At 46.7% G+C, this 26,726-nt stretch overlaps 11 protein-coding genes across 14 annotated transcripts; 6 read left to right on the top strand and 5 right to left on the bottom strand.

Annotated features, from left to right (window-relative positions):
- Positions 1 to 2,679: 2,679 nt before the first annotated feature.
- LOC111075149 (putative uncharacterized protein DDB_G0286901) lies at positions 2,680 to 5,896 on the top strand. Of its 2 annotated transcripts, XM_022368273.2 has the most exons (4): positions 2,681 to 3,375; positions 3,439 to 4,579; positions 4,641 to 5,509; positions 5,586 to 5,896. In XM_022368273.2, exons 1-4 carry the CDS (start codon positions 2,815 to 2,817, stop codon positions 5,640 to 5,642), a joined length of 2,628 nt encoding a protein of 875 aa, XP_022223965.2. In that variant the 5' UTR covers positions 2,681 to 2,814; the 3' UTR covers positions 5,643 to 5,896. The 2 variants fall into 2 exon arrangements, with proteins under 2 accessions (XP_022223964.2, XP_022223965.2); XM_022368272.2 differs by having other exon boundaries at positions 2,680 to 4,579.
- Positions 5,897 to 6,132: 236 nt separating this feature from the next.
- On the bottom strand, positions 6,133 to 7,196 carry LOC111075152 (phosphatidylethanolamine-binding protein homolog F40A3.3). Its single transcript, XM_022368275.2, has one exon. The coding sequence runs from the start codon at positions 7,099 to 7,101 to the stop codon at positions 6,337 to 6,339; it is 765 nt and encodes a 254-aa protein (XP_022223967.2). The 5' UTR covers positions 7,102 to 7,196; the 3' UTR covers positions 6,133 to 6,336.
- A 73-nt stretch (positions 7,197 to 7,269) lies between these two features.
- On the bottom strand, positions 7,270 to 8,795 carry LOC111075150 (magnesium transporter NIPA2). The gene is made up of 2 exons (XM_022368274.2): positions 8,461 to 8,795; positions 7,270 to 8,390 (listed from the first exon to the last, which is right to left on the bottom strand). The coding sequence occupies exons 1-2, from the start codon at positions 8,726 to 8,728 to the stop codon at positions 7,534 to 7,536; spliced, it is 1,125 nt and encodes a 374-aa protein (XP_022223966.2). The 5' UTR covers positions 8,729 to 8,795; the 3' UTR covers positions 7,270 to 7,533.
- Positions 8,796 to 8,962: 167 nt separating this feature from the next.
- Positions 8,963 to 12,007, top strand: LOC111075176 (ATPase family protein 2 homolog). The gene is made up of 3 exons (XM_022368301.2): positions 8,963 to 9,568; positions 9,630 to 10,115; positions 10,172 to 12,007. The coding sequence occupies exons 1-3, from the start codon at positions 9,061 to 9,063 to the stop codon at positions 11,677 to 11,679; spliced, it is 2,502 nt and encodes an 833-aa protein (XP_022223993.2). The 5' UTR covers positions 8,963 to 9,060; the 3' UTR covers positions 11,680 to 12,007.
- A 2,014-nt stretch (positions 12,008 to 14,021) lies between these two features.
- On the top strand, positions 14,022 to 15,800 carry LOC111075159 (thiamine transporter 1). The gene is made up of 2 exons (XM_022368284.2): positions 14,022 to 14,983; positions 15,052 to 15,800. Exons 1-2 carry the CDS (start codon positions 14,225 to 14,227, stop codon positions 15,601 to 15,603), a joined length of 1,311 nt encoding a protein of 436 aa, XP_022223976.1. The 5' UTR covers positions 14,022 to 14,224; the 3' UTR covers positions 15,604 to 15,800.
- A 458-nt stretch (positions 15,801 to 16,258) lies between these two features.
- On the bottom strand, positions 16,259 to 19,845 carry LOC111075153 (PRKCA-binding protein). Of its 3 annotated transcripts, XM_022368276.2 has the most exons (4): positions 19,728 to 19,845; positions 19,370 to 19,582; positions 18,659 to 18,770; positions 16,259 to 17,660 (listed from the first exon to the last, which is right to left on the bottom strand). In XM_022368276.2, the coding sequence occupies exons 1-4, from the start codon at positions 19,772 to 19,774 to the stop codon at positions 16,302 to 16,304; spliced, it is 1,731 nt and encodes a 576-aa protein (XP_022223968.2). In that variant the 5' UTR covers positions 19,775 to 19,845; the 3' UTR covers positions 16,259 to 16,301. The 3 variants fall into 3 exon arrangements, with proteins under 3 accessions (XP_022223968.2, XP_022223970.2, XP_022223969.2); XM_022368278.2 differs by lacking the exon at positions 19,370 to 19,582 and having other exon boundaries at positions 19,728 to 19,843; XM_022368277.2 differs by lacking the exons at positions 19,370 to 19,582; positions 19,728 to 19,845 and adding an exon at positions 18,913 to 19,103 and having other exon boundaries at positions 16,260 to 17,660.
- LOC111075155 lies at positions 17,698 to 18,677 on the top strand. The gene has a single exon (XM_022368280.2). The coding sequence runs from the start codon at positions 17,782 to 17,784 to the stop codon at positions 18,589 to 18,591; it is 810 nt and encodes a 269-aa protein (XP_022223972.1). The 5' UTR covers positions 17,698 to 17,781; the 3' UTR covers positions 18,592 to 18,677.
- Positions 19,846 to 19,880: 35 nt separating the features above from the next.
- On the top strand, positions 19,881 to 21,014 carry LOC111075156 (intraflagellar transport protein 43 homolog). The gene is made up of 5 exons (XM_022368281.2): positions 19,881 to 19,995; positions 20,054 to 20,283; positions 20,343 to 20,366; positions 20,430 to 20,549; positions 20,607 to 21,014. The coding sequence occupies exons 1-5, from the start codon at positions 19,909 to 19,911 to the stop codon at positions 20,869 to 20,871; spliced, it is 726 nt and encodes a 241-aa protein (XP_022223973.1). The 5' UTR covers positions 19,881 to 19,908; the 3' UTR covers positions 20,872 to 21,014.
- Positions 20,922 to 21,872, bottom strand: LOC111075158 (PITH domain-containing protein GA19395). Its single transcript, XM_022368283.2, has 3 exons — positions 21,471 to 21,872; positions 21,215 to 21,405; positions 20,922 to 21,156 (listed from the first exon to the last, which is right to left on the bottom strand). Exons 1-3 carry the CDS (start codon positions 21,788 to 21,790, stop codon positions 21,032 to 21,034), a joined length of 636 nt encoding a protein of 211 aa, XP_022223975.2. The 5' UTR covers positions 21,791 to 21,872; the 3' UTR covers positions 20,922 to 21,031.
- Positions 21,873 to 22,125: 253 nt separating this feature from the next.
- Positions 22,126 to 24,565, top strand: LOC111075154 (T-complex protein 1 subunit delta). The gene is made up of 5 exons (XM_022368279.2): positions 22,126 to 22,355; positions 22,670 to 23,322; positions 23,387 to 23,526; positions 23,586 to 24,270; positions 24,334 to 24,565. Exons 1-5 carry the CDS (start codon positions 22,250 to 22,252, stop codon positions 24,349 to 24,351), a joined length of 1,602 nt encoding a protein of 533 aa, XP_022223971.1. The 5' UTR covers positions 22,126 to 22,249; the 3' UTR covers positions 24,352 to 24,565.
- Positions 24,566 to 25,133: 568 nt separating this feature from the next.
- On the bottom strand, positions 25,134 to 26,412 carry LOC111075162. Its single transcript, XM_022368287.2, has 2 exons — positions 26,173 to 26,412; positions 25,134 to 26,114 (listed from the first exon to the last, which is right to left on the bottom strand). The coding sequence occupies exons 1-2, from the start codon at positions 26,378 to 26,380 to the stop codon at positions 25,252 to 25,254; spliced, it is 1,071 nt and encodes a 356-aa protein (XP_022223979.2). The 5' UTR covers positions 26,381 to 26,412; the 3' UTR covers positions 25,134 to 25,251.
- Positions 26,413 to 26,726: the final 314 nt, after the last annotated feature.

The raw sequence follows: 26,726 nt of genomic DNA, 5'->3' as shown, positions 1-26,726 counted from the left end.
CCAACTCGGTGGAAAAAGGATGGACGCAAAGTGCTCAAAATGAGCCATTTATAAATGGCTGACTTTGCGGGTAATTTTAAATTTACCTTAAAGTTTGTTCGCTATAGAAAATATAAACAAATGAAAATAAAATGATATGTAATCCAACAATATATGATATGTAGCTTGGCAGGTCAATTTAAAAATAAAATATATATATTTATTTTGTGCTCAATAATTGAGCCGCGCCGCTCATTTAGCTCAACTGAACGGCGTCGATGGCGGCCGCGGTCTTCTAGATTTTTCGGCGGCTGATCGCATTTTTTGAGCGGAGCTCATTTTGAAAACACGTGTCAGAAGTCAAACAACAACGTAAGTATTACATATATTATATATATTATATATTTATATATATATATATATTATACATATACGTATAATATATCCTTTTTAATTTAATTTCCTTTCCAGATGTCCATTCATTTCCATTTTGGCGGCGCTGGTGTTGGCCGTGGCGGTGGCCGTGCCGTGGCGGCGGCCGTACGACGACGCTAAGGGAGAGGCAAGAGCGCCGGTCAGCCATTTCTGATCGGGCTTTTGCCATGATGCTGGCCGCCCACCATGGCGAAATGGGCGGCATGGCGGACGAGGGCCGCGCCTTGCTGCGGCGCCTGTGCCGGCACAACATACTTGTAATGGCCCAACCCCAGCAGGCCTACCAGCAGCAGGCCCCCCAGCAGGCTCAACCCCAGCACGCCTACCAGCAGCAGGCCCCCCAGCAGGCCCCCCAGCACGCCCTCCAGCAGCAGGCCTACCAGCAGGCCCCCCAGCAGGCCTACCAGCAGCAGGCCCTCCAGCAGGCCTACCAGCAGCAGGCCCCTCAGCAGGCCCCCCAGCAGGCCTACCAGCAGCAGGCCCCTCAGCAGGCCCCCCAGCAGGCCTACCAGCAGCAGGCCCCCCAGCAGGCCTACCAGCAGCAGGCCCCTCAGCAGGCCCCCCAGCAGGCATATGTATACATACATTTTAGCACCGGACACTAGACATTAAGACACTATAATCAAATAAAATAAGTCAATTTATAAGTCAATTTCTCTTCTACCTCTCCATGGAGGTGCGTCGGGCAAGTGTGAAGACCATTCTGGTGCTGGGCAAGGACAGGACACCACACCCGTCTGTCTGCAGCTGAAGGCCGGCGGACTGATCCGTGTGCCACAAGTTGCTGGTCATCAGCGAGGAGACACGCTACTAGCACTTAAACTAAGTAACCAATACATAATACATAAATACATATTCAAGCAGTATTTATTTTGTTCTTAATTTTTCAAGCACAGTGGGTATTATGAGGAGTGGGTGTTGCTGCTGTGCTTGCCGCCTCCGGTATGGTATACGCTTAAATACTATCGATTGGTTCGCCTCGCGATGAGGATGAGCCAATGAGCTTCTGAGTAGAGTTTTCAGTTTTCCTCTGTTTTTCGCGCAAAACGGCTTCGGCCATTTGGTCTTTAGTTTCTTTATCCATCTGAAAAGTGATGGAGATTAATAGCAATTAAAAAAATGGCGTTGTTCACCTTACACTTTGAAAGCTGGTGTGTTCCAGCTCTGTAAAAAGTCTTCCTTTCACTTTTTCCATTCGCCTTCCGATAATCTGTCTTCACCATATTTTCTCTTCATTTGCATCCATAGTCTCTCCTTCGTCTCTTTTTGCATTTTTTCAGAGTTTTAAAGGAAAGTGAAACTCTATTTTATTTTTTGTTGCGCCGATCAAGTGCCGTTGGGATCAGTGTGACCGCGGATTTATCAAAAAAATATACCGCCCGACCCTCAGAAAAATACCGAAATATTTATTCTCATTATCAAAATATACCGAGGAAAAAAACCCACTTAGCCCCGCCACTAAACATACAGTATATAGATGTGCCAGTTCATACAACGAAAGGGGCGCAGCTGAGTTTTCAGCGTATGTTCCCAGATCTTCGGCTCTGGGCATGATGCAATTATATAAGCCCTCAAAACAAAATGAAAAACCAATTCAAGCGGCCAAAAATTGTAGAGCCCACACAAGCACAGAATGTGAGAATACATGGCACACACACATTTACGTAAACTGAAATCTCGAACAAAGTCGGTTTCGGCAGCTAAAAATTATTCTCTCTATGCATACAATCATATATTTTGGAGTGTACACGTACACAACACATGCATGCTTGCTGCCAGTCGGCTCGTGTGACGTCATGAGCCGAACGCGGCCATTCCCAGAGCCGAACGCGGCCATTCCCAAAGCCGAAGATCTGGGAACGTACGCTGCAAACTCAGCTGCGCCCTTTTCGTTGTATGAACTGGCACATCTATATACTGTATGGTTAGTGCCTCCAGTATGGTTTTTTTAACAGATTAGTTATAGTATCTTTCGATGTAAATGCTACCGAAACAAGTGGCATTTTAACAATTGGGCTGCAAAACCATAGATGGTCGATATATCGATCGAAAATAATAAAAAAATTTTAATTAAACTCATTAAATTGTGCTTCCAGTATTGTAGCGGATCATTTCGCTGCTCCAAGAATTTTTCTGTGATTGGTTTTTCATAATTTTAATTAATTTATTTCCTACTTTTCTTTCTCAAACTATATATCGAAAGTAAAAATTCTCAATCTATCGATAGGACGATCGATAGTTTTACTACGCTTGTATTGCCGGTAATGCACCCCTGGCAGACGATTGTGAAAAAAATTGGTGAAAAGTATTTTTGAGGGTAGGAAATTAAAAGAATTAACTCGTATATTAAAGAATTAGTAGCATCAAAGTGTCCTCTGGCTAAAGAAAACTCGTGACGCAATGGACTTTCGCAACAAGAATGACGTTTATGGCACTGGCCAGCGTCGTGTGGGAATTGGTAACTTAGGCGGCTCTGGCTCTGGCCCTGGTGCCGCATTTTATGCGCCAAACTTCGGCAACGATGGTGGTGGCATCAGCTACAACAACAGCAACAACTTGCAGCTGGACCGCGGCAATAGTCAATTATTTGGCAACAGGAGCCCAGAAATGGGTGGCAACTTTGGTCGCAGTCGTCCCTCAAACGACAACAATTTTCCCTACAACGACAACAATCGCCAGCGGGACTTGGAGATGATCTCGCGGGAGACAGCAGGCTCGAATAGCTATTTGCGGGGCCTAGAAAACCGCTCCAACTTCAATTCCAACAACCAGAACCAGCGCTATAGCAACTCCAATGATAACTTTGGCGATAGCCAGCCGCGTCGAGACTTTGATGACAATTTCCGTGGTGGCGGCGGCGGCGGACCTTCGGGAGATTTAGGCAATGCCCGGGATCTGCCGAGCAATTTTGGTAACTTTGGCGGCCACAATGATTCCCCGAGCTTTGCCAACCGGAATTCGGTGAGTTCAAATTTCAATTCCGATTTCCGTAACCTGGACAACAACAACTATCGTGGCCCACAGTCGAGCACCAGCTTCGGCGACAACAATGGGCGTTACTACAATGATGCGCCACGGAACCAGAATCGTTCCAGCAACGTTGGCCTCTCCGACGATGTGGCCAACTTTAATGACAATTATCGAGGCGGCTCCCGGTCGCAAAACTTTGCGGATCAGCGCCCCAACTATAATGATGGCGATCGCAACTCTTATGGCGGTGGTGGTGGCGGCGGCTTCAATGATAATTTCCGTGGCAATAATTACGGAAACTCTGGCTCTGGCAATGTGGACAACTGTGGACCTTCTGGTACCAGCTTCAACAACAATATTGGCATAAATAATGCCGGTCCATCGGTTGGCAATTTTGGCCAGAACAACAGCCGCAACTTTCAGCCGCAAAACGATCGGCGCAACTATAACGATGGCATCTCCCGTTCTTGGAACAACTCCAACACGCAGCAATCGTCTTCATTCCAAGACTCTGGGTATCAGTCGGTTGGCAGCGGCAACGGCAACGGCAATGGCAATGGCAATGGCAATCTGTCTGCCTGGGAGGCCAGCCAGCGGGCCTACAACTCCAAGAGGATCCAGAATTCACCCAAGAAGAACCTGAACAATGGCGGCGTCATCCGCAAGCCGGCCCCGGCACCAGCAATCAAAAATATTCAGGGTATTCGCAACAACCCGAAAACAGTGGCCTTGATCACGGCCAATGCGGCTAGAAACCCAGCAGTACGGAATCCCGTCGGTGCCGCTGGCAATCCTCGCATCGCAGGAGGCGGTCCTGGAGCCAATCCACGCAACGTAGGAGGCGGTCCTGTTGGCAATCCACGGAACGCCTTGGGGCCCGGGCCCAATGCACGCAATGCCGTCGCACGTATTTCTGGAACGTTGCAGAATCGACCCAACCAGAACCAGAACAATGCTGCGCGCAATCAAATCAAGCCGAAGATCATCGGACCCAATCAAAGGAAGCCCAACAATGTCGGACCGAATCAGCCGAGGGCAAATAACGCCGCTGGCAATGCCAGTAGGAATCCGCAGCCAGCCCGAGCCAAGAACGCAGTGCCAGCACCCACTGCTGGCCAACCCAAGGCCAAGCCCCCAGTGGTCAACAATGCCCAGCCAAAGGGTCAGACAGTCGCTGGAGGAGCACCACGACCTGGTAAGCCTACAGCTTACCCTGCAGCTGAAGTTTCCTTGCTAACACTTTGTTTCATTGACAGGACAAAAGCGTGCCGCACCAGCAGCAGTGGCCCCAGCAGCAGCCGTCAGCTCGCCGCTTTCAAAGTCTGAGAGAAAGTGGCTGAAGGTGGCCCGAAAGCGTGGATTCCTTATGGGCGGCTTTAAGCTGCCATATCTGCTTAATGGGGACCCGAAGAAGTTGCCGCAGTTTGAGGACGAATCGTATGCGGTTGCCTTCTTCGAGCAGACCTTCATCTACAGTACAAACCCATACGCCGGTGAGGAGGAGTTCACCGAGGCAGCTGTCGTTATCAACGATGATTCGGATGATGAAGAGCTGAAGGCTGCGCGTAAGATCCACAAACGCACCAGGAAACGCCTGCGCACTGATTTAGTGGCCGTTCATCAGTCGACCAGCACCATGGACTGGCCCAGCTGGTGGAAGGATCACAAGGCTCTTGGGGAGGAGATCGACAAACAGTTGAAGGCCTGTGGCAATCTCAATCTCGAGCACAGCTTCTTGCCCAATTTCCCGAAGCTAACCACCGAGCAGGTGATCGACGCCGTCATCAAGTCGGCCCACTTTGGCTTGGAGAAGAATGCGGATGTGCCGTTCGACACCATGAAGACGATTTTCACGCTGATGAATCTAACGTTTTTGGAGAACCTGACGGACGCGAACAAAGAGGAAGTCCAGAACATTATACGCAACATACCCAATGCCCTTTGGGTACGCAAGATGCGCTCAATGATCAATCTGTGGGCCAAATATAAGCACGTCGCGGAGCCGTCGACGGCCACAGAAGCCGAGGCCAAGGAGGAACATAACCGCCTGCAGCAGGCCACGGCCCGTGAATGGAAGAGTGCCTGCTTCCACTGGGTGGCCAAGCAGGCCTTCGATGAACTTGTGGTACGCATCCAAATGCTAGAGATCGATTCTGTAAATGATTCTAATGGGAGCCTTTCCTTCCTTTCTTTCTTTGCAGTCTATTAGCGCAGCCGAGTGGAAGGATCATGCCACACTCTTTCCAAAACAAGATTAATCCAATCCAATTCTCACGCATCCTGACACTTCTTCTCGCCTGAACATTCTACTAAAACACTGACCCCAAATCCTCCCCATTTAACTCAGCAGGCAGATCCATCCCCCCGCATTGGGATTTACTTGTTTGCATGCATTCAGATTGTACGAATGAAATTTATGCACATGTATTGATGAAAATCCTATGTACCAATAGGAGTTAGATTTTAATTAGATCAGATTGATTGAACAAATAAAGTACCGACCCACAAATCGATGGGATTTTGATTTACGTTCCTGTTCAAAGACGCGGAAAATCGATGCTTGACTCGAAATACAAAAACAACATACATTGCGCGTGCATGACTGCAGCCAAATACTGTAAAATACCAAGATATTGCATCAGGAAGAAATTAAATTTCAAATTTCGCTGCCTCGCGGTAAATTGATGCCCGATTCCTGCCCACCGCTACTCTAATCCCTTCCTGAAACGCTGGTATGCACGGGTATTTGATTTATTTAACAATTTTATTGCCAGCAAAAAGGTTCTACATTTTATTATATTCACAATTGGTTCGATGCTGTTGTGTCTGGTCTGTCTTTTAAGGCATTACGTACAGGAAATTTGCAATTTGTGTAACGCATCCAAATGGACGACTACTAGTACAGTTATATAATTGTTTGTTTACGTGAATCGCAGGGTTTTTTTTGCGAATTCAGGCACCCAGCTGCTTGTACAGAATGGGCACATAGTCATCGTACTCGGCCTGGTACAGATTGCCGGCCACCGGGTCGCCCAGATTGTATTTCTCGGCAAACTTGGCAATCTTGAAGCCGCCGCGTCCATCGCCGCTGTTGTTGGGCAAACGTTTCTCGTCAAAGTCGAGCTTGCACTTTTGCTCGTAGATGAGGAACACGTAGCGATGCAGGCCAGTGTCTGGCGGGGGACCGGAGCCAACGTAGGCCGACAGCACCTCGCCCTTGGCAATGTCGCCGCCGGGAATGTTGCCCACCAGCCAGTGGTGCCACTCACGGAACTTAGGCTCCTTGCGGCTGGGTGCGTCCGGGTCCGTCATGCACAAGGTGTACAGCTTGCTGGCGTCGGCGTCCCACTTCACGCACGGCTGGTCCTTCACCTGTGTGGGGGTCAGCACGATGCCGGGCTTTACGACAATGTCGCACGGATATTCCACAGTTGCGGTGGCCTTTGGTGCCTTGGCAATGACATCGGGTACCACACAATTCTCTTCCATGGTTTTTCCAATTGATCCGCACGAATACTTGCGTAAATTAAATGCAGCAGACAAGCGAGGAGTCGGGCGATGATTTTCTTTTACTGCAAATGTTGTCGCCGTTCTAATGGCGGCCGGGGCTGAAAAGTTGACATTCGCAGCGGTGGAGGCCTTAAGAAAATCGCTCCAGTGGGGTCCAATGGGGCATCGTTGGACGTGGCGCAACAGCTTCAAGCGCACAAGACTCATATTTCAACTATAGGCTATAAAATAAACGTATCTTAGCAATTTTCCGTTTACAAATTAATAGATGGCAACTCTGCTATTCACAGCAAGTGGGTGCTATCGACATCGATAAAATTTAAAAATTTCGATTTGTATCTGACAAGAAATCCAAGAGAAACTTCAAGAGAATTAAATTAAATCGTTTTAATTAAGTTAATATGCCTAAACACTAGTCCTTACACTACCGATTGGATTGACGGGATAACAAGAAAACAAGGAACAATATAGGTATGGTATGTGGTGGGTTGTGTGTGTGGTGTGATGATGGGCAAGTGTTATGCAGAATTATCGTTTTGTTTTTTTTTTGGGCCAAAGCTACAAGTCTGCAACTTAAGTTTCTCCTCAGGTTGTCCGCTGCTGTGTGGGATAAAACTAAACCTGATAACGTTGCTTTTGTCATGCCTTGCGGAAGACATCGCCGGATCCGTATGAGAGTCGTCGCTCCTTGATGTTGGTGGTCACCAAAACATCGTCGTCGTACTGGGAAACCCGCTGCATTTTGGGCCGCATCAGTCCCCGCACATCGTTGAGCGTTATGTCGATATCCTTGAAGGCGTTCAGCAGGAATACGGCTGTAATGACTATGAGAAAGCCGCACACATCGCCCAGGATATCGTCGAATCGCATGTGAGTAAACTCCTTGAAGAGTATGGCCGATGCGGTTATCACCAGAGTCGTGAACATCACATAATACACGGGCGTCACGATGCTGGTGTTGAAAATGTCCAGCGCCTTGTTCAGATAGTTCATCTGGATGGCAATGAAGGTGACGGTGATCACAATCAGGAACCACGGCATCCAGGTGAGAAAGACATTGCCGCCATTGGCCAGGGTCTGCCGGATAGCCAGACCGAGCGCCTTGCAGGACATGACGGTCAGCGAGCCAATGCCCGAGCACAAAAATATGTACACCACAACGTTCGTGTGGCCATGCCGAGGCGCGATGAAGCAGGCCACAAAGGCAGTGGAGCCAATGATGCAGATTACGTACAAAATGAACACCGGATCCTGCAGCATATCGAAGAGCAGTTGCAGGTCCTCCACCTCCTTCTCCTTGGGCGAGTGTATCACTATGATGGTGGATCCGAGTATGCACAGAAAGCAGCCAACTTTGCCAAGCAGATTGAGTTTCTCGTTGAGAAACCTGGAGGCCATCACCGACGAAATAATAACACTCAGCGCCCCCAGGGGCGTCACCAGGGAGGCGGGCGCAAAGGCGTAGGCCGCAAAGTTGGCCGCCTCACCCAGGCCCACTGCAAAGACAATGACAACAGACAATGGAATGCTGTGATAAGCGAAAGTGCTTGTCTTTACTCTACTCACTTGTCAGCAGCCCCGCCCACCAGATCCACTCGCGTAAATAGCCAAATCCGCCAGCCGAAGCCCGCACCTCGCCGAACCTACTCAGCCGAAGGAGAGCCTTCTTCTTGATGATGAAGCTGGAGCCGATGAAGAAGCAGGACGAAATGGCCAGACCCACTCCTATGTAGAAGTCTGTGTTCGTCAATGGTTCCGCCAGTGGGACGGGCGGGCCCAGGCTGGGTCCAGCCTGTGTCTGGTCCATCTGCAGTGATGAGGCTTCGCTACTCATTGAACTTGTTTCACCACTCGCTTTATGTTATTGCACTTCTTTTCAAAGTCTGCGTGAGTCACAAGCCTTCTATGTAAAATATACCGTCAGACCCTCCGAAATATACCAAAATACACCTTATCATTTTAAAAATATACCGTAAATATACCAACGGACACGACGAGATGCGGTGATATTCCTCGATTTTGATATTCGTTATAATATTACTAGCTAGATGGGACCCTAACCACTACACACATAATTTTATACGATTGATGAATCAATTTCCCACGGGATTAGTCAATTGGAAGGACTACTTTTCCTCAATTATACCATTGCACGTAAATAAATAAATGGTAAGAGCGAGACTTCATCAATCAATGTCTTCCTGCCACTTGTGGCATTTCGGCGCTATCGCAGTGCAGCCGCACATTTTGGCCAAAACAAAACAAAAGAGAAGAATGCCGCCAAAGTCGAGTAGCAAGAAAAACCAGGCCAGTTGGTACCACTGCGAGACCTGTGGAGTGCACATTACGTCCAAGGCACGCGACAATCACGATGCCAGCTGTCCCATAGCCAGTGAAGGCGATGCAGAGGCGGACTCCGACGCGGAATATGTGCGGAATGGAACGCTGTACACGAGGAGCCTGCAGCAGCGCAACTTCGAAGTGGAATCCCTCAAGGATTTGCCGGCAAAGTATGCCAACATGCTGGTGTTTCTATCGGAGGGTGCCATGCGGCTATCCCAGCTCCACATCGGCCAGCACGTGGTGATTGAATCTACGTCACAGCCGCCGCTGGTGCGGATTGTGTGGCCCGTATCGGAGCAGTTCCTAACCACAGTGTTTGTGACAGACAGCGGTAGGAATCGAGAGTCGAAGATGGTTGGAATATCTGTGTATTTATCGCTATATTCTCTTAGATTACAAATCGAACTGGAGGAATATGCGTGGCAAACTGCTGAAGATCCGAGCATTGGACACCAAATGCCTAACAGCCGCCGGCAGCATCTCCCTGAGGCAGATCAGCGAATCGCGTTTGAAGTCTGGACAGCTTAAGGATGCCACCGCCTTGCTGCAGCGCGCCATGGTCAACCAAATCTACAGCCAGGGCACTGAAATTCATTTCAATTTCTTCAACAAGTCGCTAACATTTCGCCTGGAGAGCTGGCAGGGCGCTGTGGAGGACGCCCTAGCTGGCCTCAGCCTGGAGGCTAAGCCCCTGCAATTTGTACAGGTGACAAATGTTACACGACTGCAACTGATACCCCCGGAGGAGGCGGAGGAGCAGCAGCAGCAGACTAGATCCCTTCGCATTACAAAATCCCAAATTGGAGGACTGGATAAGCAAGTGGAGCTGGTGGAGGAGAGCATGGAGTATGCTCTCGGCCTTAGACCATTGCCTGCCGGTGAGTGGCTACAGATATATTCCGCTTGAACTTGTAATATTCCCAGTGCTTTACAGGTCTGAAGGTGTCGCGTGGCATGCTGCTGTATGGCGCCACTGGCTGCGGCAAGTCCATGGTCTTGGAGGCCATGACCGCCGTGGCTGAGGACCGCAGCCACAGGAATGTCCAAATCATTCGCATCAATAGCGGCGAGGTGTTCAGCAAATTCCTTGGCGAAACGGAGCAAAATCTGGCAGCAATTTTCGAGCGTGCCTACGCCCATTATCCGCAACCGACGCTGCTGCTTATCGAGGATGTGCACAATCTCTGTCCCAAGCAGGAGAGCAATGATCTGGTCAAGCGTGTCTCCCTGGCGTTTCTCTCGCTGCTGGACCAACTGAGCAGTCCCAGGCAGCTGCGGGGCAGTCGCACCTTCCTGCTGGCCACCAGCTCGCAAATCGATGACCTGCATCCGGGTATACGGAGAGCCGGACGCCTGGACAGTGAGCTGGAGTTGGGTGTACCCAGTCCGCAGGCACGTCAGGCCATCATCCAGTGTCTGATTCAATCGGTGGAGCACCAGCTGAGTACCGAAGATGTGGGACAGATTGCCACCATTAGCCATGGCTATGTGGGCGCTGATCTGGCGAATCTGGTGTACACAGCCATGCTGCAGGCCCAGCCGCAACCCCTGCAACTCATGCACCTGCAGGAAGCTCTCATCAGCGTCAAACCATCGGCCATGCGCGAAGTTCTCATCGAGTGCCCCAATGTCCAGTGGTCGGACATTGGCGGCCAGTCCGAACTGCGGCTGGCCATGCAACAGGCCATCGAATGGCCACTGCTCCACGCGGAGAAGTTCCAGCGTCTGGGCATCAAGCCCCCGCGGGGCATTCTCATGTTTGGACCGCCCGGCTGCTCCAAGACGATGATTGCCAAGGCCCTGGCCACCGAGAGCAAGCTGAACTTTCTCTCGATCAAGGGACCGGAGCTCTTCTCCATGTGGGTGGGTGAGTCGGAGCGGGCGGTGCGCGAGGTGTTCCGCAAGGCTCGCCAGGTGGCACCCTCGATTGTCTTCTTCGACGAGATCGATGCCATTAGCGGCGAAAGAGCAGAAGGCGAAGGCTCTGGCTCCGGCTCGGGTTCGTCCGTTAAAGAGCGAGTTCTCACCCAGCTCCTCACCGAGCTGGACGGCGTCGAGGCCTTGCAGAATGTCACCATTGTGGCGGCCACCAATCGGCCCGACCTGATAGACAAGGCGCTACTCCGTCCCGGACGCATCGATCGTATCCTCTACGTGGGCCTGCCCAAAGCCGACGCTCGTAGCGAAATCTTGCGCATAAAACTGCGCCCCATGCCACTGGCCAAGGATGTGGAGTTGGACAGGCTGGTGGAGCTGACGGACGGCTATTCGGGTGCAGAAATTCAGGCTGTCTGCCACGAGGCAGCTATGCGTGCCCTCGAGCAAAGCTTCGACGCAGAGCAGGTGGATTGGTCGCACTTTGAGCATGCCCTGACGGCAGTTCAGCCGCGTACCAGTCCCGACCTTTTAAAACTCTACGAGGACTACTTGAAAAGGAAGTGACCTTGAGAAGTAAACTTCCACAAAGATTGTACAATAAAAAGCATTTGATATGCGTGAATCTATTTACTAGATACGAAATTTACGGTCAGCAGATTAGGCTAAATAGATAAGATTGCAGTAGACTTGGCTGTAGACTGCATGGAAAACCCTCCCCATGTGGGTTTTTATTAAATCAAAGATCGACACTTGATTTGGAAATATATACTCGGTACTATCTGGAATCGACTGGGCGCGACCGTCGCCATCGATAAAGTTTAACTAACAATTAATGTCACAATCAATTGAGAGAACAAATTAAATGTCTCATGTTTTCATATGCTGTAAGAGAGAGGAGAGCGCTAAAGAAATCGCTAAAGAAAAACATATGGGTCGGGTCGGACCCATGTCCCACAAACAGAGAAAGCAAAGCGATTGTTTCTGATTGATACAGTGGAACGCACTGATGATGAAATTACATAATATTTAAATTCCTGAGAATTAACGAAGGTCATGCTGGGGGGTTTTTTTTTAAAAAAAACGCCAAAAAAAAAAGGGGGAGAAAAAAAAAAAAAATTTTTTTTGGGTGGGGGGGGGGGGGGGGTGTTTTGGTTTGCAAAAAGTTGGGTCCGCAGGCAGCAAGAGGGTTTTTTTTTATATTAAGTTACTTTCAACCGTGATTAGTTGAAAGATTTATTGTATAATATTTAAGGCCAAAAGTTCAAGCACAGCAAGAGGTTACAATATATTTATATATACATATGTATCATAAATATGTAGATATATTCGCATGTTGTAAGACTTTTAAAGATTAATGCAGCCACTAAAAATTTCTATTAATGGTCATTAAAAATAAATATGTATAGCTTTTCCAATAGTAGCCTCATGTTACAACTAATGAAAAGATTTGTATCTGATATGGCATTTATTGAATGAAGACTAAAAAATCGTTTAAAAGAAAACACTTTACCAATGCTAATATACCCAGTCTACTTATATTGTCATCAAGTTTCAAGTAAATATTTAATTTAACTTAGGAGCATTCAGTGTCAATATATGTTATGTATTCTAATTTATTCGTTGTCAAAGAATTTAGAGAAAATTCAAATTAAATCAATTTTCAGAAATCTATATTTATCAGATTTAAAAAAAAAAACTTTGCACACCATATTAATATTTAATATTTTAATATATTATTTAATGTTTAATTTCATTTTTACAAATTATTTATTAGGAAGGAGGTTTAATCTGATGGACTGATTGCTACATCGACTTCTATTCCTTACAAAATGATATTTTATTACAGGGTATCAAATGAATTCACAATAGATTGGAACTAATAAGTTACAAATTTACATATAAATTTATTGCAAATTTCCACTGAAATCCAAACAAATAAAAATATTATAAAGATCGTTAATTTTTTGAATTATTTGAAATCAATTGTGGAATGGAAAGAATTTGAGCAATTCATATCCCAATTTAAATCAGCCATCATCATTTGCTTATCGATCAAATTCTTTATCAAATAGTGTCAATTAACAGAGATGGTCAGTACGAGTACTCATCCTTGGAACAAAAATTCCAGTTGCTGAGACAAGTTATTGCCATCTGTTGAGGCACTGTGCTTTTTTTTGGAGTGAATGGCTTATTAAATTCGAGTCACTAAGTTAATAAACTCTCTTGTATTTTTAAAAGCTCGTCTGTCAATGAGAACTTTTTGAGAAACGATCAAATGTAGCACATATGTTCACGTGATGATGCTCTGTACGATTTTCGAGAGATTGGTCGTAGGTGAGAGCCAAATTAGTGGTTCTCTCCCATCTTGTGTACACTGAGAGAAAAATAGCATAGTAAACAGAAGTACAGACAAGTTGAAATAAAATATATGTAATATATAAATATATCTAAAAATTTTACATAAATCATAAGATCACAAATTTATATACGGAGTGAGTACGGTTAAAAAAGTAAAGTCGCGTCCACAGAAGCGACTCACACGTTCCTTCTCGTTTTAATTTAAAAATACAAAATTTTCAATTAAATATATTAATATTATGACATAATTTGAAAATATTTATTTAAAAAAAAAAATTAAATATTTTGTGTAACTAAGCTTATATACCATGTATTTTTGATGATGATAGGTTCTAGCTGACGCAGTAAAAATTTCTGTACACAGAGACATAATCATAGCCAATAAATAAAAACACGTTTTTAATTTAATATGAAATAGATTAAGTTTAAATATGAAATATATACAATTAAAATATGACATATTTAATTCAAATATGAACAATTGATATATTTATGTCAAAATGCAAGTGAAAACATGTAATGGCAAAAATATCTAAATTTAATCATAAATATTAAAATATCATTGATGTTTTTCTTTCGGTGTAGGAATAGTCAAAAGCGTAAGACAGAGAAAGCGTCAGCGCTCTTGGCGGGCGTTCGAACAGTTGCCGGTTAGCTGTTCAGTGCGTCGCATGTCGCATTTGTCGCATTGGTGGGGTTACGACACAGGGAAACACCACGCGCCGAATTCTTTAGCACCCAGCACTCAACGATGAAGTACTGGCTGAAGATCTCGCTGCTGCTGTGCACCTTCGGCTTCCTTCGCGAGCTGCGGCCATCGGAGCCGTATGTGACCGAATATCTGGCCGGAGACTATGGCAATCTGACCACCCAGCAGGTGTACCAGCAGGTCTATCCCTTTGGCACATACTCGGTGCTGGCGCAGCTGGTGATTGTCTTTCTCATTACGGATCTGGTGCGCTACAAGCCGGTGATCGTTCTGTCCGCCGTTGCTGGTATCGTGCTCTTTGCCATGCAGATATGGTGCGATACCCTCGGCATGCTCCAGGTTGCCCAGCTCTTCTATGGCTTCTTTACGGCCGCCGAAGTGGCCTACTACACGTACATCTATGCCAAGGTGGACAAGGAGCGCTATCAGATCGTCACCGGACACACGCGTGCCGCGATCTTGAGCGGAAAGTTTCTGGGCGGACTGTTGGCCCAGATTCTGGTTTCCACCGGCAGCATGAACTATGGGGAGCTCTACTACATATCGCTGACCACGCAGATCATATCGCTGGGTGTCTCCCTGGTCCTGCCCAGCGTGCCACGCAGTCTGTACTTTTATGCGACTGACGCCAGTCCGAGTCAGAGTCAGAGTCCGACGCCTGGTAGCGAGGAGAATGCGCCAAAATTTTCAATTAAAAATGCCTCCCGCCTGCTGTGCTATCATCTGGTGTCCTCCTACTCGAACCCCATTGTCCTGCAGTGGAGTTTGTGGTGGTCCCTGGCCACCTGTGGTCAGATACAGGTACTCTTTACGTGATTATCATTATGTTATGTATGGTCCTTTAATAATTCGATTTCTGCTTCGAATAGGTAATATCGTACATACAGTTCCTGTGGAAGGAGGTGGCGCCCCAACATCAGAGCAGCTACAACGGCGGTGTGGAGGCACTGGCCACTCTCCTGGGCGCCGTTGGTGCCATTGCGGCCGGAATGCTGAACTCGAACAAGCGACGCAGCTGCTACATGCTGGCCAACTCTATTTGCGCTGCCGTTCTGGGCGCTCTCCTGCTCTATGCCTCCCAAACCACCGTCCTGTGGGTGGCCTACATCAATTATGTGCTCTTCTGTGCCATTTTCTTCTTCATCATCACTGTGGCGGGTGCCATTGTCGCGGAGAATCTGGTGGAGGATAGCTTTGGCCTCGTCTTTGGCATCAACACTCTGGTGGGACTCTTGCTGCAGACAATCCTCACCATTGTCGTGGTGGAACCGGATACGGGCTTTGGGTTGGGTCTGCGAGATCAGTATCTAGTCAATGGAGGCTATTTCCTCTGCTTGGGGATCATCTATGGAGTCGGAATTCTCATTAGCAAACTGTGCGCCCGCACCAGGAATTCGAAGCAATTGCAAATAACCACGTAATGTGCAATATTTAGACTAATTTTGTATGAAATCGGAGCGCATTAGCCCCACCGAATTTTGAATACCCTACTAATTCGATTGTTAGTCTGAAATGTATGGTAACGGATCGTTTTATATAGAGTTCTGGGATATGATCTAAACATTGGAAAAATATATCATACATATATAATAATGTTAATTATTTTTAAGCAAATAAATATTTAAATAAATTATCATAGGAACGCAGAATTTTAAAATGATATGTCTGTGATTTTTCTGGAGTTAATGAGCGACAAAAAGACAAATAGGTGTTCGTAACCACGACTAATGGCTTTCAGTTGAACAACTGAGGCAACACTTGAGACAAAACGATGTTTTCCAGCAGAACACAGCCAGCAAGTGAGCGAAATTGTATCCGCAAAGTATAACAATCGATTAATCGCTGCTCAGCAGCCAGCTTGACGCATATAGTTCTCTCGCTCTGACTGCAGGCAGTTCCCCAAAGGGCTATCTCTATTTTTCCAGCTAGTAAGTTAGCAAAGTCTAACTTCTCGATCTTGAATTTCCTCCAGCTTTCGGATACTTGGCAGCCCTATCAGTTATTTTCATTCAACTGTAAGGCCGGTGGCAACTCTATCAGCTGCTTGCATCCAAATTTGAGCGCGCGGTCTTTTTTTGTAAACACATTTTATTAAACACAAAATTGTACTATAGAAAGATTATTGCAACAGCAGATCCATCTCCTCGGCATTCGATGACATCAGATCACGCTCCAGACTGCTGGATGCCGCACTGGCCTGATTCAGGAACAGATCAAAGTCGTAGCCATCGTTTTGGGCCGAAATGGAATCCTTTTGGTTGCTAATGGTTTGCGGATTGGACAGCAGATCCACATCGTACAGACCCAGTTCCTTGAGCAGCGTTTCGTTCTCCGTGCTGTTTGATTCTGTGGCCGGGGTGGGCTCCACGGCTTCCTTGAGTTCCACATTGATAATGGCCGCCGGCTGCTCGACAGCCTCGAGGCCACAGACAATATTGGCGGAACGAGAATTGGGATTGGCATTGGCTTCGATCTCATCATCGTCCAGCTCCTGGGGCTTCAGTGTGCTGGACTTGTACTGAAAGTCGGTCTCCTTGAAGTCCACCTCGATGGGGAAGAGCGGCGGCAGGGACTCCAGCCGCTCCACCAGACTCCGATGCAGCTCGGCCAAACTCTCGAGCAGGCTGCGCAGCTGTTTGTTCAGATCTGTGGCATGCTTGCACTCCAGCAGCTCCATCTTCTCGAGCACATCTGTGCGCAGTTTGGCAAACTTGCTGCGCGCATCCATGCGACAGCGCAGGATCAGACGGTACTCGTAGTTGCCCGTCTCGACGCGGTAGAGCGGCTCCTGGAGCGACGCAAAGCCGTGCTCTTCGTCGTCCATTTCCTTGACCTTCAGGCAGTACGAGAGGTATGTGAATTTGGCATCCGCATAGCGGCGAACAGTGAGCTTTGTGTCCGGTATCGCCTTGTTCAGATATGTACCAAGGTCGGCCAGGACTGGCTTGATCTGTTTGATGATGCCCAGGCCGTCCTTCTCCAGCGTCCGATGGAACTCGCCAAAGGTGCGGAACGCCTCCGACGCCCGCTGTTGCGGCTCGTGCGCCGAGATCTGTGTGAAGCAATCGCCAAACGACTTGTAGGTCCGCAACAGGTCGTAGTAGGCCTTCAGCATGCGGCGGGCATGCTCAACCAGACCCTTGTACATCAGCTCGGTGCCCTCCAGCTCCTCCAGCCGCTTCACCAGCGAATCGTTGCACAAAATGGCACGCGACAGGCCCAATGTGTCCGCCGTATTGCTCGACATATTGTCCACAATCCGATGCTTCAGTTTCTTCAGAATGATGTCCAGGGTTTTGCCCTGTTCCGGATCTGCGTGGAGTTTGTTATAGTGGACGATCACCTCATCGGTGGCCGTTTGTATCATCTTGGCCACCTCCACTTTCGTCTTGCCCTTCACACTGACGGAATTCACGGCCAGCAGCTCGTCACCGGACTGAAGGGATCCCTCGCGGGCAGCAGGCGTTCCATCGAAAATCTGTCGGTGTACAAAAATTCGAAACCTTAAATCACATTTCAAATATGTATTTTGGGAATTAACATTCAAAATTTCCTTTCAGTTTTCGGAGACCCAACAAAATTCAACAAATAATCCGAAAATGATGTCCAACAGCAACTGGTACAAGTGGATCGATGTGGACTACAACAGCGCGCCGCGGAAGCTAACCAAAAAGCCAGAGACTATTCCTCGCTGCGATCAGGTGGGCGCCCAGATAAGAGCCATCCTATTGGAGCAGGACGCCAACCTGCCGGGGTTTAGTCGCAAGCAGGCCGGCCTGGACAGCCAGAAGCGGAAGAGCAACAAATTTAGGCTAACGAAAATGACGCCCCGTGTCTACAAATTTCAAGATATCTACGAGAAGCACAAGAAGGAGCTGCGCAAACTGTATGACAAGTCTATGCGCACCAAGTACCAGTTCCACAGCCACCCAATGCCCGACTTTGACCGCTTGCACAGGCGCCTGGAGAGGAGCAGCCTTAGCTTGGCATCGGGTCAAAATTTCACCACACCACGCACGCCCCACACTCTGGTCATGTCCATGCAGGCCGAGCGGAGGCGTGAGCTTGAAATGAAGGAATACAAGAAGAACACGACACCCAAATTCGTGCCAAAAATCAATCGATATCCGTTGGCCTATATGCACCGACAGCCCTTTGTGCCCCGCATCGTGTCGTCCATTATCCACGCCAAGCCCTTCCATCTGCGCAGCGAGGAGCGGGGTGTGCGCCGGAAAGTGTTTGATCAGCAAATCAACCAGAAGATGGAGGAGCGCTGTCGAAGAGAGGCCATGGAATGGGCCAAACAGCAGGAGAAGGAGTACTTTAAGCAACGCCGGCAGACTGTCTTCAAGGCTAGGCCGAATCCCTGGAAACGCACAAGGGCACCTGATGCAATCAGCCATCAGTGATGGCTTCCCTCTATCCACTTTTATCAGTTGATTTCGGTTCAAGCAATAGAGAGATTAATCGACATACCTGTACAATATATAGACAGGGACACATGGGTGCTCCACCGCCAATGCTGATGCCAATCAAGTTGCTCTGATCCTTAGTGATGACGACGGCATTTGTGGTGACCGTCATACCCCTAATAAAAACCGAAAGAAACTTTAATTTGAATTCTATGAATGCCATATATTTCAATTGCTAGACTGAAGCGTGCTATATTAAGATATATTACGAGTACGAGTATGTGAATGATGGGGTGTATATCCTTATGGTATACTCACATAGTAGGCGTTGGGTGCAATTTTCTAAATAGTAGCCATGATACCTGTTCTAGCAAGGCCATTTGATAATAACTATGTATGTGTGTAAATTACCTACGGCTGTCGATGGGGACAGTTAAAGCTAAGGCAACGATGTCGGTGGCCCCCCCCCAAGGGAAACCTCTTAGCAGCAAAATTCAAAGATTACTCGTACCATTCGCATTGTATAGCTCTAAGCCTAGCTCTAAGTTCGAGTTAGTGGAGGAGTATAAGCATCTAGACATCTACACACACAATGAAAAACAAATCATAATATTTCCTTAATTCTGCATAAAACCGATAAAGTAATACCATTAGTTCTAGGAGTCTGTCGGGTACATTTTTTGGTATGGTGGGTAGGATTAGTAGTACAAATACAAATACCATTTGATATCAAAACGATTCTTGGGTTAAGGGTCAAACTCTGGAATGAACTTACAAACGATCTAACTCATTTTTCTGCCTAGTGGACGACTCGCTGCCAAACCTGTCGGAGCCAAAGCCCGAGGAGCACAGGACAACAGTTGTCTCGTTGATCGAGGAGGAGTGGTGGCTCTGGTTCCTCGGCTCCTCCTCGAGTACATCCTTATCCCGTGGGCAACTCTCCATGGCATCCCCATCTAACTGGATGAGCAACGGAACTGGCCCGGGTCTAACAATATGGTTTGATTTTTGTACAATTATTGATTTATAACAGAAACTTACGCATCGCAACAGTTTGTTTTCTGTTTTGCCAATAAAAGAAAGATCTATGCAGAGAATTTTTGGGTAAATATTTACCACAAATGCCTACTCACATTTTATCCTCCTCGAAGAAGAAATCATCGTCGGTGTCTGTCAGCATTTTGCTCCTGGATTTAAAAGTATATTTTCGAGTGCTTAATTTTTTGGCAAATTGAATTCCTTCAAACTGACTATCGATACTATCGATACTGCCATCGATGTTTTAGCAGCCTACTAACTTACTACTAACCCCCGATGAACACTTGTTGCCTTGGTAACGCGGAAAAAATAAACAAATTAGCTATGGATTGGGCTGAGGAGCTGAAAATGACTATAAGAAAGGTAAAACTCCAATATTATGGTCGATTCTGAATATGAAATGACATTTCCGCCCGTCTAGACAACGGCCCGCAAGGGTCGTCGCTCCAAGAGTCGAGATGTCTTGAAGGAGGAATCATCGCAGCCGGTTAAGGACATATCCATAGATATCACACTGAACGTGCAGGCACAGGGCAGTCCCACAACAACAGAGGCCACCTCGTCCACATACAACAATGAATTCGAATCCCATCGGCCGCCGATACGACGCATATCTGGAGGCTGGGCGGATGCTGGATTCAAGGGTTTGAAGTGAGTGTCCGCTAATAGCTGCCATTAATCTTTGTATAATTATGACGTTCCTTCCACAGATCCAAGAAGAATTCTTTCGATGAGTAAGTTGTAGTCCCGGAGATCTAGGAGGCATAATTTAATCGTATTTTTTTCTATGTATTTAGCGAGCGTTTTCAACAAACAAAATCGGCAACGTCCGTACCAACTGATGATATACCTGTTATACCAGATGTGGACGACTTCAAGGATGAAATCATGCTCAACGAAATTGTTGAGCCGCCGACGTAAGTAGATGCCCAGCAACCAAGTGCGTATTTAATTCAAAATGCATCTTCCCCTAGGGCCAGTTTAAATCGCTTGGCGGTTCTCAAGGAGATCAGCACGGATTTGCTTTCGCAGCACGCTTTCAATGCAGTTGATAATTTTAATCTCTCCATATTGACCGATTGCCTGCTGCCCCAGGAGACCCTCAACGAGGTCGATGAAATCTGGCAGTGGGACAAACTCTTCACCGAGGTGTCGGCCGATATCCATTCGGATAAGGCTCCCAATATTGGTGTGAAAATCGGACCCGATGTGGTGCCACCAGCTGCACAACACGCTTGAGAACTAATCGGAAAGTACGAGAATAGTGCAATAAATACTCAATTCAAATAGTTACACATATAAATATTTCATTTGATAAAATTCAATTGATCACAAAAATAAATTAGAGAGAAACTCAAAAAGCACTCTAGCATCGAAATAAAGACTGATTCTCTTTGATTTATTGAATAGGGCGTCCAACGCCATCAAAGGCTTTGTCCTTGTGATCAGCGGCATTGGCACGGGCTTCATAATTGCAAATGGTCACGCCATGATAGTGGGCCTCGCTAAACTCTCCACGAAGACCTACAATAAAGGCGATTTTATAGTTTCTGGATACATTTTTTCCTATACCCGAACCTACCGATATAGTAGATGCGCGTGTTGTCATCACCGAAACTGCTGGGAAAGTACATGGACAGATGATGGACCGAGGAAAAGTTGACCACTTTGGGTGAGTATTCAATTTCGCCGCGAGGGTCGCGCGTTAGATCAAACTCCTGATCCGGCTTCATCTTGGCATCATCGAATGTCATCTTGGGTCGATTCTTGAAGCTGCAACAAAAAAATTGTCCATTAAATATGGATTCAAACAACGTTTCCCGCCAGTATCCACTCACATTTTAACCTTATTCGGATGCGAGTCATCGTTGGCGCCACAGATGATGATGCCCTTGAGTTTGATGTTGCCGGTAAAGGGTATATTGAAGAGCAGCTCCTCGTCGGCATCGCTCTGAACAAATTTGCTCATATCCTGACGCGATTCGTACGGCTTAAAGACGGTTTTCCCGCTGCCTTCGGTCTCCTCGTTCAGACACTCCAGATTTTCCGAGTCAATTTTTGTGTACAAACTGTATTCGATGCCCATTTCCAGGGCATGGTCCACATCGGTGGCCTCGTGGCCACAGCCACCGTGGTCGTGGGAATGTCCATGCGACATTGTGTTTCGAGACTTACAATTTTATAAATATCACAAATAAAATAACAAAAATCAGTCGAATCATCAAAGGCGGCTGAATGAATACGGTCACACTTCCGCTTATTGCACAAAAATACCGATATTGTTTGCAGTTACCCTGTGAAACAACACTCATAGTGTCGGTTTGCTCATTATTGTTTTGTTGGCTAAGAGGATGGTGGAGTGGATCTACAAGAATACTACGCAAACAATATTTTATTCCGCGGTTTCACTTATTTCGGTATATAATTGGGTATTTCATAAATTTGTTGGTCTATTACGGTATGTTCTGAAAAATGACAAGTTTTATTTCATAGGGTCACACTGACAGCACGGCAGCCGAACAAAAATAAAATTGGACATTTTTTAATCTGTGTTAATCGCTGTGAAAATCGTTGATAATAATTGCATCTTGTTTAAAAATTTATAATTAACACTACAATGGCGCCCAAGGCTAGAACAGTTGGTATTAAACCGAAGTCGCAGACCTTCAAAGACAAGTCTAAGCCCAACGATGTTCGTATGTCGAACATACAGGCGGCTAAAGGTAAGAATTTACCAAATAACCAAAAGCAAAAGCTAAACATCACATAAATTCCGTGGAAAATGGTTATTTGTGCTGCATATTAGACCTGAAGTAGTGTGGGAAGTGGTTTTATGGTAAATTTCCATGGATATTTGCATTTAAAAATCGCAGTTGGACGCCGGCTGCGTCTGGAAATTTCTTAGAGAAGAAGAAGAGCAGCGCATTACTCATGTGACGAACTGTGCTGACGATGTAGCATTTTTCTGGCAAATTCTAGCTTTTATTTTCACATTTTAAGAGAGAACTAAAAGAAATGCGTGATTGATGTCTTACAGCTGTCTCCTCTGCCATCCGCACGAGCTTGGGTCCCCGCGGCATGGACAAGATGATTCAGGCCGGCAACGGCGAGGTTTCCATCACCAACGATGGTGCCACCATCTTGAAGCAGATGAATGTGCTCCACCCGGCCGCCAAGATGTTGGTCGAGCTGTCCCGCGCCCAGGACGTTGAGGCCGGTGACGGCACCACCTCGGTGGTGGTCATTGCCGGTGCCTTGCTGGAGGCCTGCGAGAAGCTGCTGCAGAAGGGCTTGCACCCGACGGCCATTTCGGACTCGTTCCAGCGCTGCTCCAACAAGGCTGTGGAGATTCTCACACAGATGGCCACGCCCATCGAGCTGACGGATCGTGAGACCCTGATCAAGAGCGCCTCCACATCGCTCAACTCCAAGGTTGTCTCGCAGCAGAGCAGCCTTCTGGCCCCCATCGCCGTGGACGCCGTGCTGAAGGTCACCGAGCCGGGCAAGGAGACCTCCGTGGATCTTAAGAACATTAAGGTGATCTCCAGTCTGGGCGGCACCGTCGAGGACACTGAGCTGATTGATGGCTTGGTCTTCACCAGCCGCTCGGCCGGCACCAATGCCCCCAAGCGCCTCGAGAAGGCCAAGATTGGTCTCATCCAATTCTGTATTTCGGCTCCCAAAACCGATGTGAGTAGTGGGGAAGGCTTTCATCAGTTGATCCATATATGATTCGATGTGCGTTCTTTTACAGATGGATCACAACGTGATTGTTTCGGATTACGCCGCCATGGATCGTGTATTGAAGGAGGAACGTTCCTACATTCTCAACATTGTCAAGCAGATCAAGAAGGCCGGCTGCAATGTTCTGCTGGTCCAAAAGTCTATCCTCCGGTAAGTCGAGATTAAGCAGAGCCTCTCTGAATCACTAATCAATCTGTTTCGTTCCACAGTGATGCTGTTTCGGATCTGGCGCAGCATTTCCTGGACAAGATCAAGTGTATGGTGGTCAAGGATGTGGAGCGTGAGGACATTGAGTTCGTCTGCAAGACCCTGCACTGCCGTCCGATTGCATCGTTGGATCACTTCACCGCCGAGAATCTGGTCAGCGCCGAACTCGTGGAAGAGGTTGCCAGTGGCACCAACAAATTCGTGAAGATCACCGGCATCCAGAACCAGGGACGCACTGTGTCGATCATTTGCCGTGGATCCAACAAACTGGTGCTGGAGGAGGCAGCCCGTTCCCTGCACGACGCTCTCTGTGTGGTGCGCTGTCTGGTGAAGAAGCCGTTCCAGATTGTGGGCGGTGGCGCTCCCGAGATCGAGATGTCGCTGCAATTGGCAGCTGTCGCCCAGACTGTGGAGGGTGTGGATGCCTATTGCTTCCGCGCATTTGCCGATGCCCTGGAGGTCATTCCCTCGACGCTGGCCGAGAATGCCGGCCTCAATCCCATTGCCACTGTCACAGAGCTGCGCAATCGTCATGCCCAGGGCGAGAAGAATGCCGGCATCAATGTGCGCAAGGGTGCCATCACAGATATCTATGCAGAGAATGTGGTTCAGCCGCTGCTGGTCAGTGTTTCGGCCATCACCTTGGCCACGGAGACGATTCGCTCCATCTTGAAGATCGATGATATTGTAAGTACTTCTTTTGCTCTCTAAGTAATCAACTCTCACCGCTTAATATCTCCTCTATTTCAGATCAATACCTTCAGCTAAATACTGGGCCTCCGCCGCCTGCAACTTCAGTCTCTGATCACGATCAAGCATTTTCCCCTTAACGCATCCTCATCATTTATTCTCCTCACCTCTTACACCCTTATACATCATGCGGCTGCGCATTTAATTTGAATAAAATTCACACTACACTACGCCTTACCACTCTAATATGTATTAAAAAGCGAACTAAAAGAATTAAATATTGCGCTAACACAACACAACACAACAGAGAATGTGTTTACTCGTTCTTTAAAATTTCATTATATACAAGATATGAAAAAGTACAAATATCTGACGAATGGCCCCGTTTAAGGATGTTCTTCCTTAAATTTGAATGGAAATGGATATACTAGGAGGTATTCAAAAGAATTGCAGATATGATGCGTATGATTATGAAAGAATAATCAAAGAAAACATTCGAATTATAAGCGAGAGGAAATCATTCACACTGAATAAGAGGTTTGAGAATAAGAAAAATTGAGAAAGTTTCCAAGTAGGATAAAAGAACAGAGGATGCATATCTTCTTGGGGAAAACTATTGAAATCTGTTCACGCCATAATGCTATAATGTTTATTCCCTGATCAACATGTATGTACTTGTACCCCGACAACATTATTCAGTCCGTGCGTGCTTTGTTCCATTAAATAATAGCTGGATATGGTTCTGTTATAAGCGGAACCTTTACATTTCTTCAAATAAAGTAAAATATGTAGAAATAGCTGCTGCAACTCGTTGGCAGATAATAACGCTGAAAATCGGAGCACTGATCCAGAAAGAAACTAAAACACAATAAATTTTTCCGTTCAAGATATGAATTTATTTGAAACAAAATTAAATGATATTTTCGTTGTATGGTTTTACAATACTAAGTGATTAATGCAAAGAATAGGTGCTCTTGTTTAAACTTTGAAAATACGGTCGAGCATCCATATTTGTGTTTCAGCCTGATTAAGGTTAGACATTAGGCGTACAGCTGCAACGCGACATTTTTCAAGCTCCCCATGTTGCATGCGATCAAAAATGTTATTTCCATTGGCCAAAAAGAAGTCCAAGTTTCCAAATTTGAGATGATTCACCAAACAGGACCACATCTTCACAAAGAGAGTGTGAAGATTTTCATTCCAATCAACGCGTCCCAGTTGATGGAGCAATACAGTTTTCAGCATGTAACTTGATAGATGCGGCAAATCAGACTCGTGCGCGTCACGCAAACCCTTCATAAGGCGTAAAACATTTTTGAAATTATTCAAATTCCTTGTTGTTTCACGCTCCCAATGCGGGGCACACACTATAAAAGTGCGCTCGTCCCAGGAGCCCCGCTTCGATTGCGGTACAGCGAACCACGGCCATTTAGAGCGCACTTCGGTAGATATTGGTGGCACGTCCAACGGCCACTGAGCCCAAGTAAACTCGAATGCTGGCACTAAATCGAACCATATGGTGCGACTCCTTCCTTCAGCTTCAATGGTGTGGGCACATCCGTAGCCTTTCGCAGTATACCTTACTTCATAGACTTCTCCAGTGCTGCAACGAAGACGTAGGTTTGATGTGAACACCTCATTGAATGCATCGCGTAACCACGCCTGTAAATTCTTGCGATCTACGTAATTGTTGGCTAGGATCGGATGCTTGTAGTTATTTGCACACAAGAACACGAATCCCTTCTCGTCTTTCTTCGGGATGATTGGGAATGGCAATTTCAACTTCATATGCAAATCAAATTCATCAGGGGTCTTCAATTTCACCCTATCCAAGTAGCTTCCTGAAAGCAACAAAGAATTACCGCCTTGATTGGGGTCTCCGCGGGACCAATAACTTACCTGCAAGGCTAAGGCCATCAAAAGCCTCGCGAAAGCTAGAATCTGCCGACTTTAGCTTTTCAATCACATAATTTTGGATTTCGACAGCATCCTCTGTGTAATTGGAGCGTTCGCCGTCGGAAATACGCAAATTTTGCAAAATACGTTGAAGTGTGTGGTCAAAACCCATGATTAATTTCGAGCAAAAGAACCAAGAAACAGCCGGCATTTATGGTATCGATAAAGTACTTATTCTTTAAAATAGTAAAGCCTAGTACTCAGATCGAAAAAAACACCTCGCGAACAGAATCAGGGTTGATATTCGTATGAAACCGATAAGAAATGTTTTACGGAAAAAACTGTTTTCTAGGCTCTGTACGGCCGTTTTCACCGTTTTCGGCTCGTTCAATATTTAAACAAATTTCTGGAGCCCTGTACTCAGATCAAAAAACAAAAAGGTCGGTATATACTGGAAAAGTATCAGAAGTATTTGCTTGTTTTTTTGGTATGTTTCGACCCACCTCGAAAAAGATATCAATTTGATATCTTTTGCCAGCAAACACAAAGCAAACATT

Source organism: Drosophila obscura, unplaced genomic scaffold (assembly GCF_018151105.1).
Source record: "Drosophila obscura isolate BZ-5 IFL unplaced genomic scaffold, ASM1815110v1 contig_14, whole genome shotgun sequence".
In the NCBI taxonomy this organism is placed as follows: domain Eukaryota; kingdom Metazoa; phylum Arthropoda; class Insecta; order Diptera; family Drosophilidae; genus Drosophila; species Drosophila obscura.
The sequence above is the reverse complement of the archived record's forward strand: the minus strand, read 5'-3'. Positions and strand labels throughout refer to the sequence as shown.

Coding starts and splice junctions, on each gene's coding strand:
- LOC111075159 (XM_022368284.2), top strand. CDS start 14,225: ATGAAGTACTGGCTGAAGATCTCGCTGCTGCTGTGCACCTTCGGCTTC. Junction 14,984..15,051: donor CCACCTGTGGTCAGATACAG/GTACTCTTTACG, acceptor TGCTTCGAATAG/GTAATATCGTACATACAGTT.
- LOC111075162 (XM_022368287.2), bottom strand. CDS start 26,380: ATGCCGGCTGTTTCTTGGTTCTTTTGCTCGAAATTAATCATGGGTTTT. Junction 26,115..26,172: donor TGATGGCCTTAGCCTTGCAG/GTAAGTTATTGG, acceptor TGTTGCTTTCAG/GAAGCTACTTGGATAGGGTG.
- LOC111075154 (XM_022368279.2), top strand. CDS start 22,250: ATGGCGCCCAAGGCTAGAACAGTTGGTATTAAACCGAAGTCGCAGACC. Junction 22,356..22,669: donor GAACATACAGGCGGCTAAAG/GTAAGAATTTAC, acceptor GATGTCTTACAG/CTGTCTCCTCTGCCATCCGC. Junction 23,527..23,585: donor GTCCAAAAGTCTATCCTCCG/GTAAGTCGAGAT, acceptor TTCGTTCCACAG/TGATGCTGTTTCGGATCTGG.
- LOC111075155 (XM_022368280.2), top strand. CDS start 17,782: ATGATGTCCAACAGCAACTGGTACAAGTGGATCGATGTGGACTACAAC.
- LOC111075156 (XM_022368281.2), top strand. CDS start 19,909: ATGAACACTTGTTGCCTTGGTAACGCGGAAAAAATAAACAAATTAGCT. Junction 20,284..20,342: donor GCTGGATTCAAGGGTTTGAA/GTGAGTGTCCGC, acceptor TTCCTTCCACAG/ATCCAAGAAGAATTCTTTCG. Junction 20,367..20,429: donor AAGAAGAATTCTTTCGATGA/GTAAGTTGTAGT, acceptor CTATGTATTTAG/CGAGCGTTTTCAACAAACAA.
- LOC111075153 (XM_022368276.2), bottom strand. CDS start 19,774: ATGCTGACAGACACCGACGATGATTTCTTCTTCGAGGAGGATAAAAT. Junction 18,771..19,369: donor AAAAATGAGTTAGATCGTTT/GTAAGTTCATTC, acceptor GGTTTTTATTAG/GGGTATGACGGTCACCACAA. Junction 17,661..18,658: donor CCTGTCTATATATTGTACAG/GTATGTCGATTA, acceptor GTACACCGACAG/ATTTTCGATGGAACGCCTGC.
- LOC111075158 (XM_022368283.2), bottom strand. CDS start 21,790: ATGTCGCATGGACATTCCCACGACCACGGTGGCTGTGGCCACGAGGCC. Junction 21,406..21,470: donor CATCCGAATAAGGTTAAAAT/GTGAGTGGATAC, acceptor TTTTTGTTGCAG/CTTCAAGAATCGACCCAAGA. Junction 21,157..21,214: donor CACGCGCATCTACTATATCG/GTAGGTTCGGGT, acceptor CCTTTATTGTAG/GTCTTCGTGGAGAGTTTAGC.
- LOC111075176 (XM_022368301.2), top strand. CDS start 9,061: ATGGTAAGAGCGAGACTTCATCAATCAATGTCTTCCTGCCACTTGTGG. Junction 9,569..9,629: donor AGTGTTTGTGACAGACAGCG/GTAGGAATCGAG, acceptor ATATTCTCTTAG/ATTACAAATCGAACTGGAGG. Junction 10,116..10,171: donor CCTTAGACCATTGCCTGCCG/GTGAGTGGCTAC, acceptor AGTGCTTTACAG/GTCTGAAGGTGTCGCGTGGC.
- LOC111075152 (XM_022368275.2), bottom strand. CDS start 7,101: ATGAGTCTTGTGCGCTTGAAGCTGTTGCGCCACGTCCAACGATGCCCC.
- LOC111075150 (XM_022368274.2), bottom strand. CDS start 8,728: ATGAGTAGCGAAGCCTCATCACTGCAGATGGACCAGACACAGGCTGGA. Junction 8,391..8,460: donor GTGGGCGGGGCTGCTGACAA/GTGAGTAGAGTA, acceptor TTGTCTTTGCAG/TGGGCCTGGGTGAGGCGGCC.
- LOC111075149 (XM_022368272.2), top strand. CDS start 2,815: ATGGACTTTCGCAACAAGAATGACGTTTATGGCACTGGCCAGCGTCGT. Junction 4,580..4,640: donor TGGAGGAGCACCACGACCTG/GTAAGCCTACAG, acceptor TTTCATTGACAG/GACAAAAGCGTGCCGCACCA. Junction 5,510..5,585: donor AGGCCTTCGATGAACTTGTG/GTACGCATCCAA, acceptor CTTTCTTTGCAG/TCTATTAGCGCAGCCGAGTG.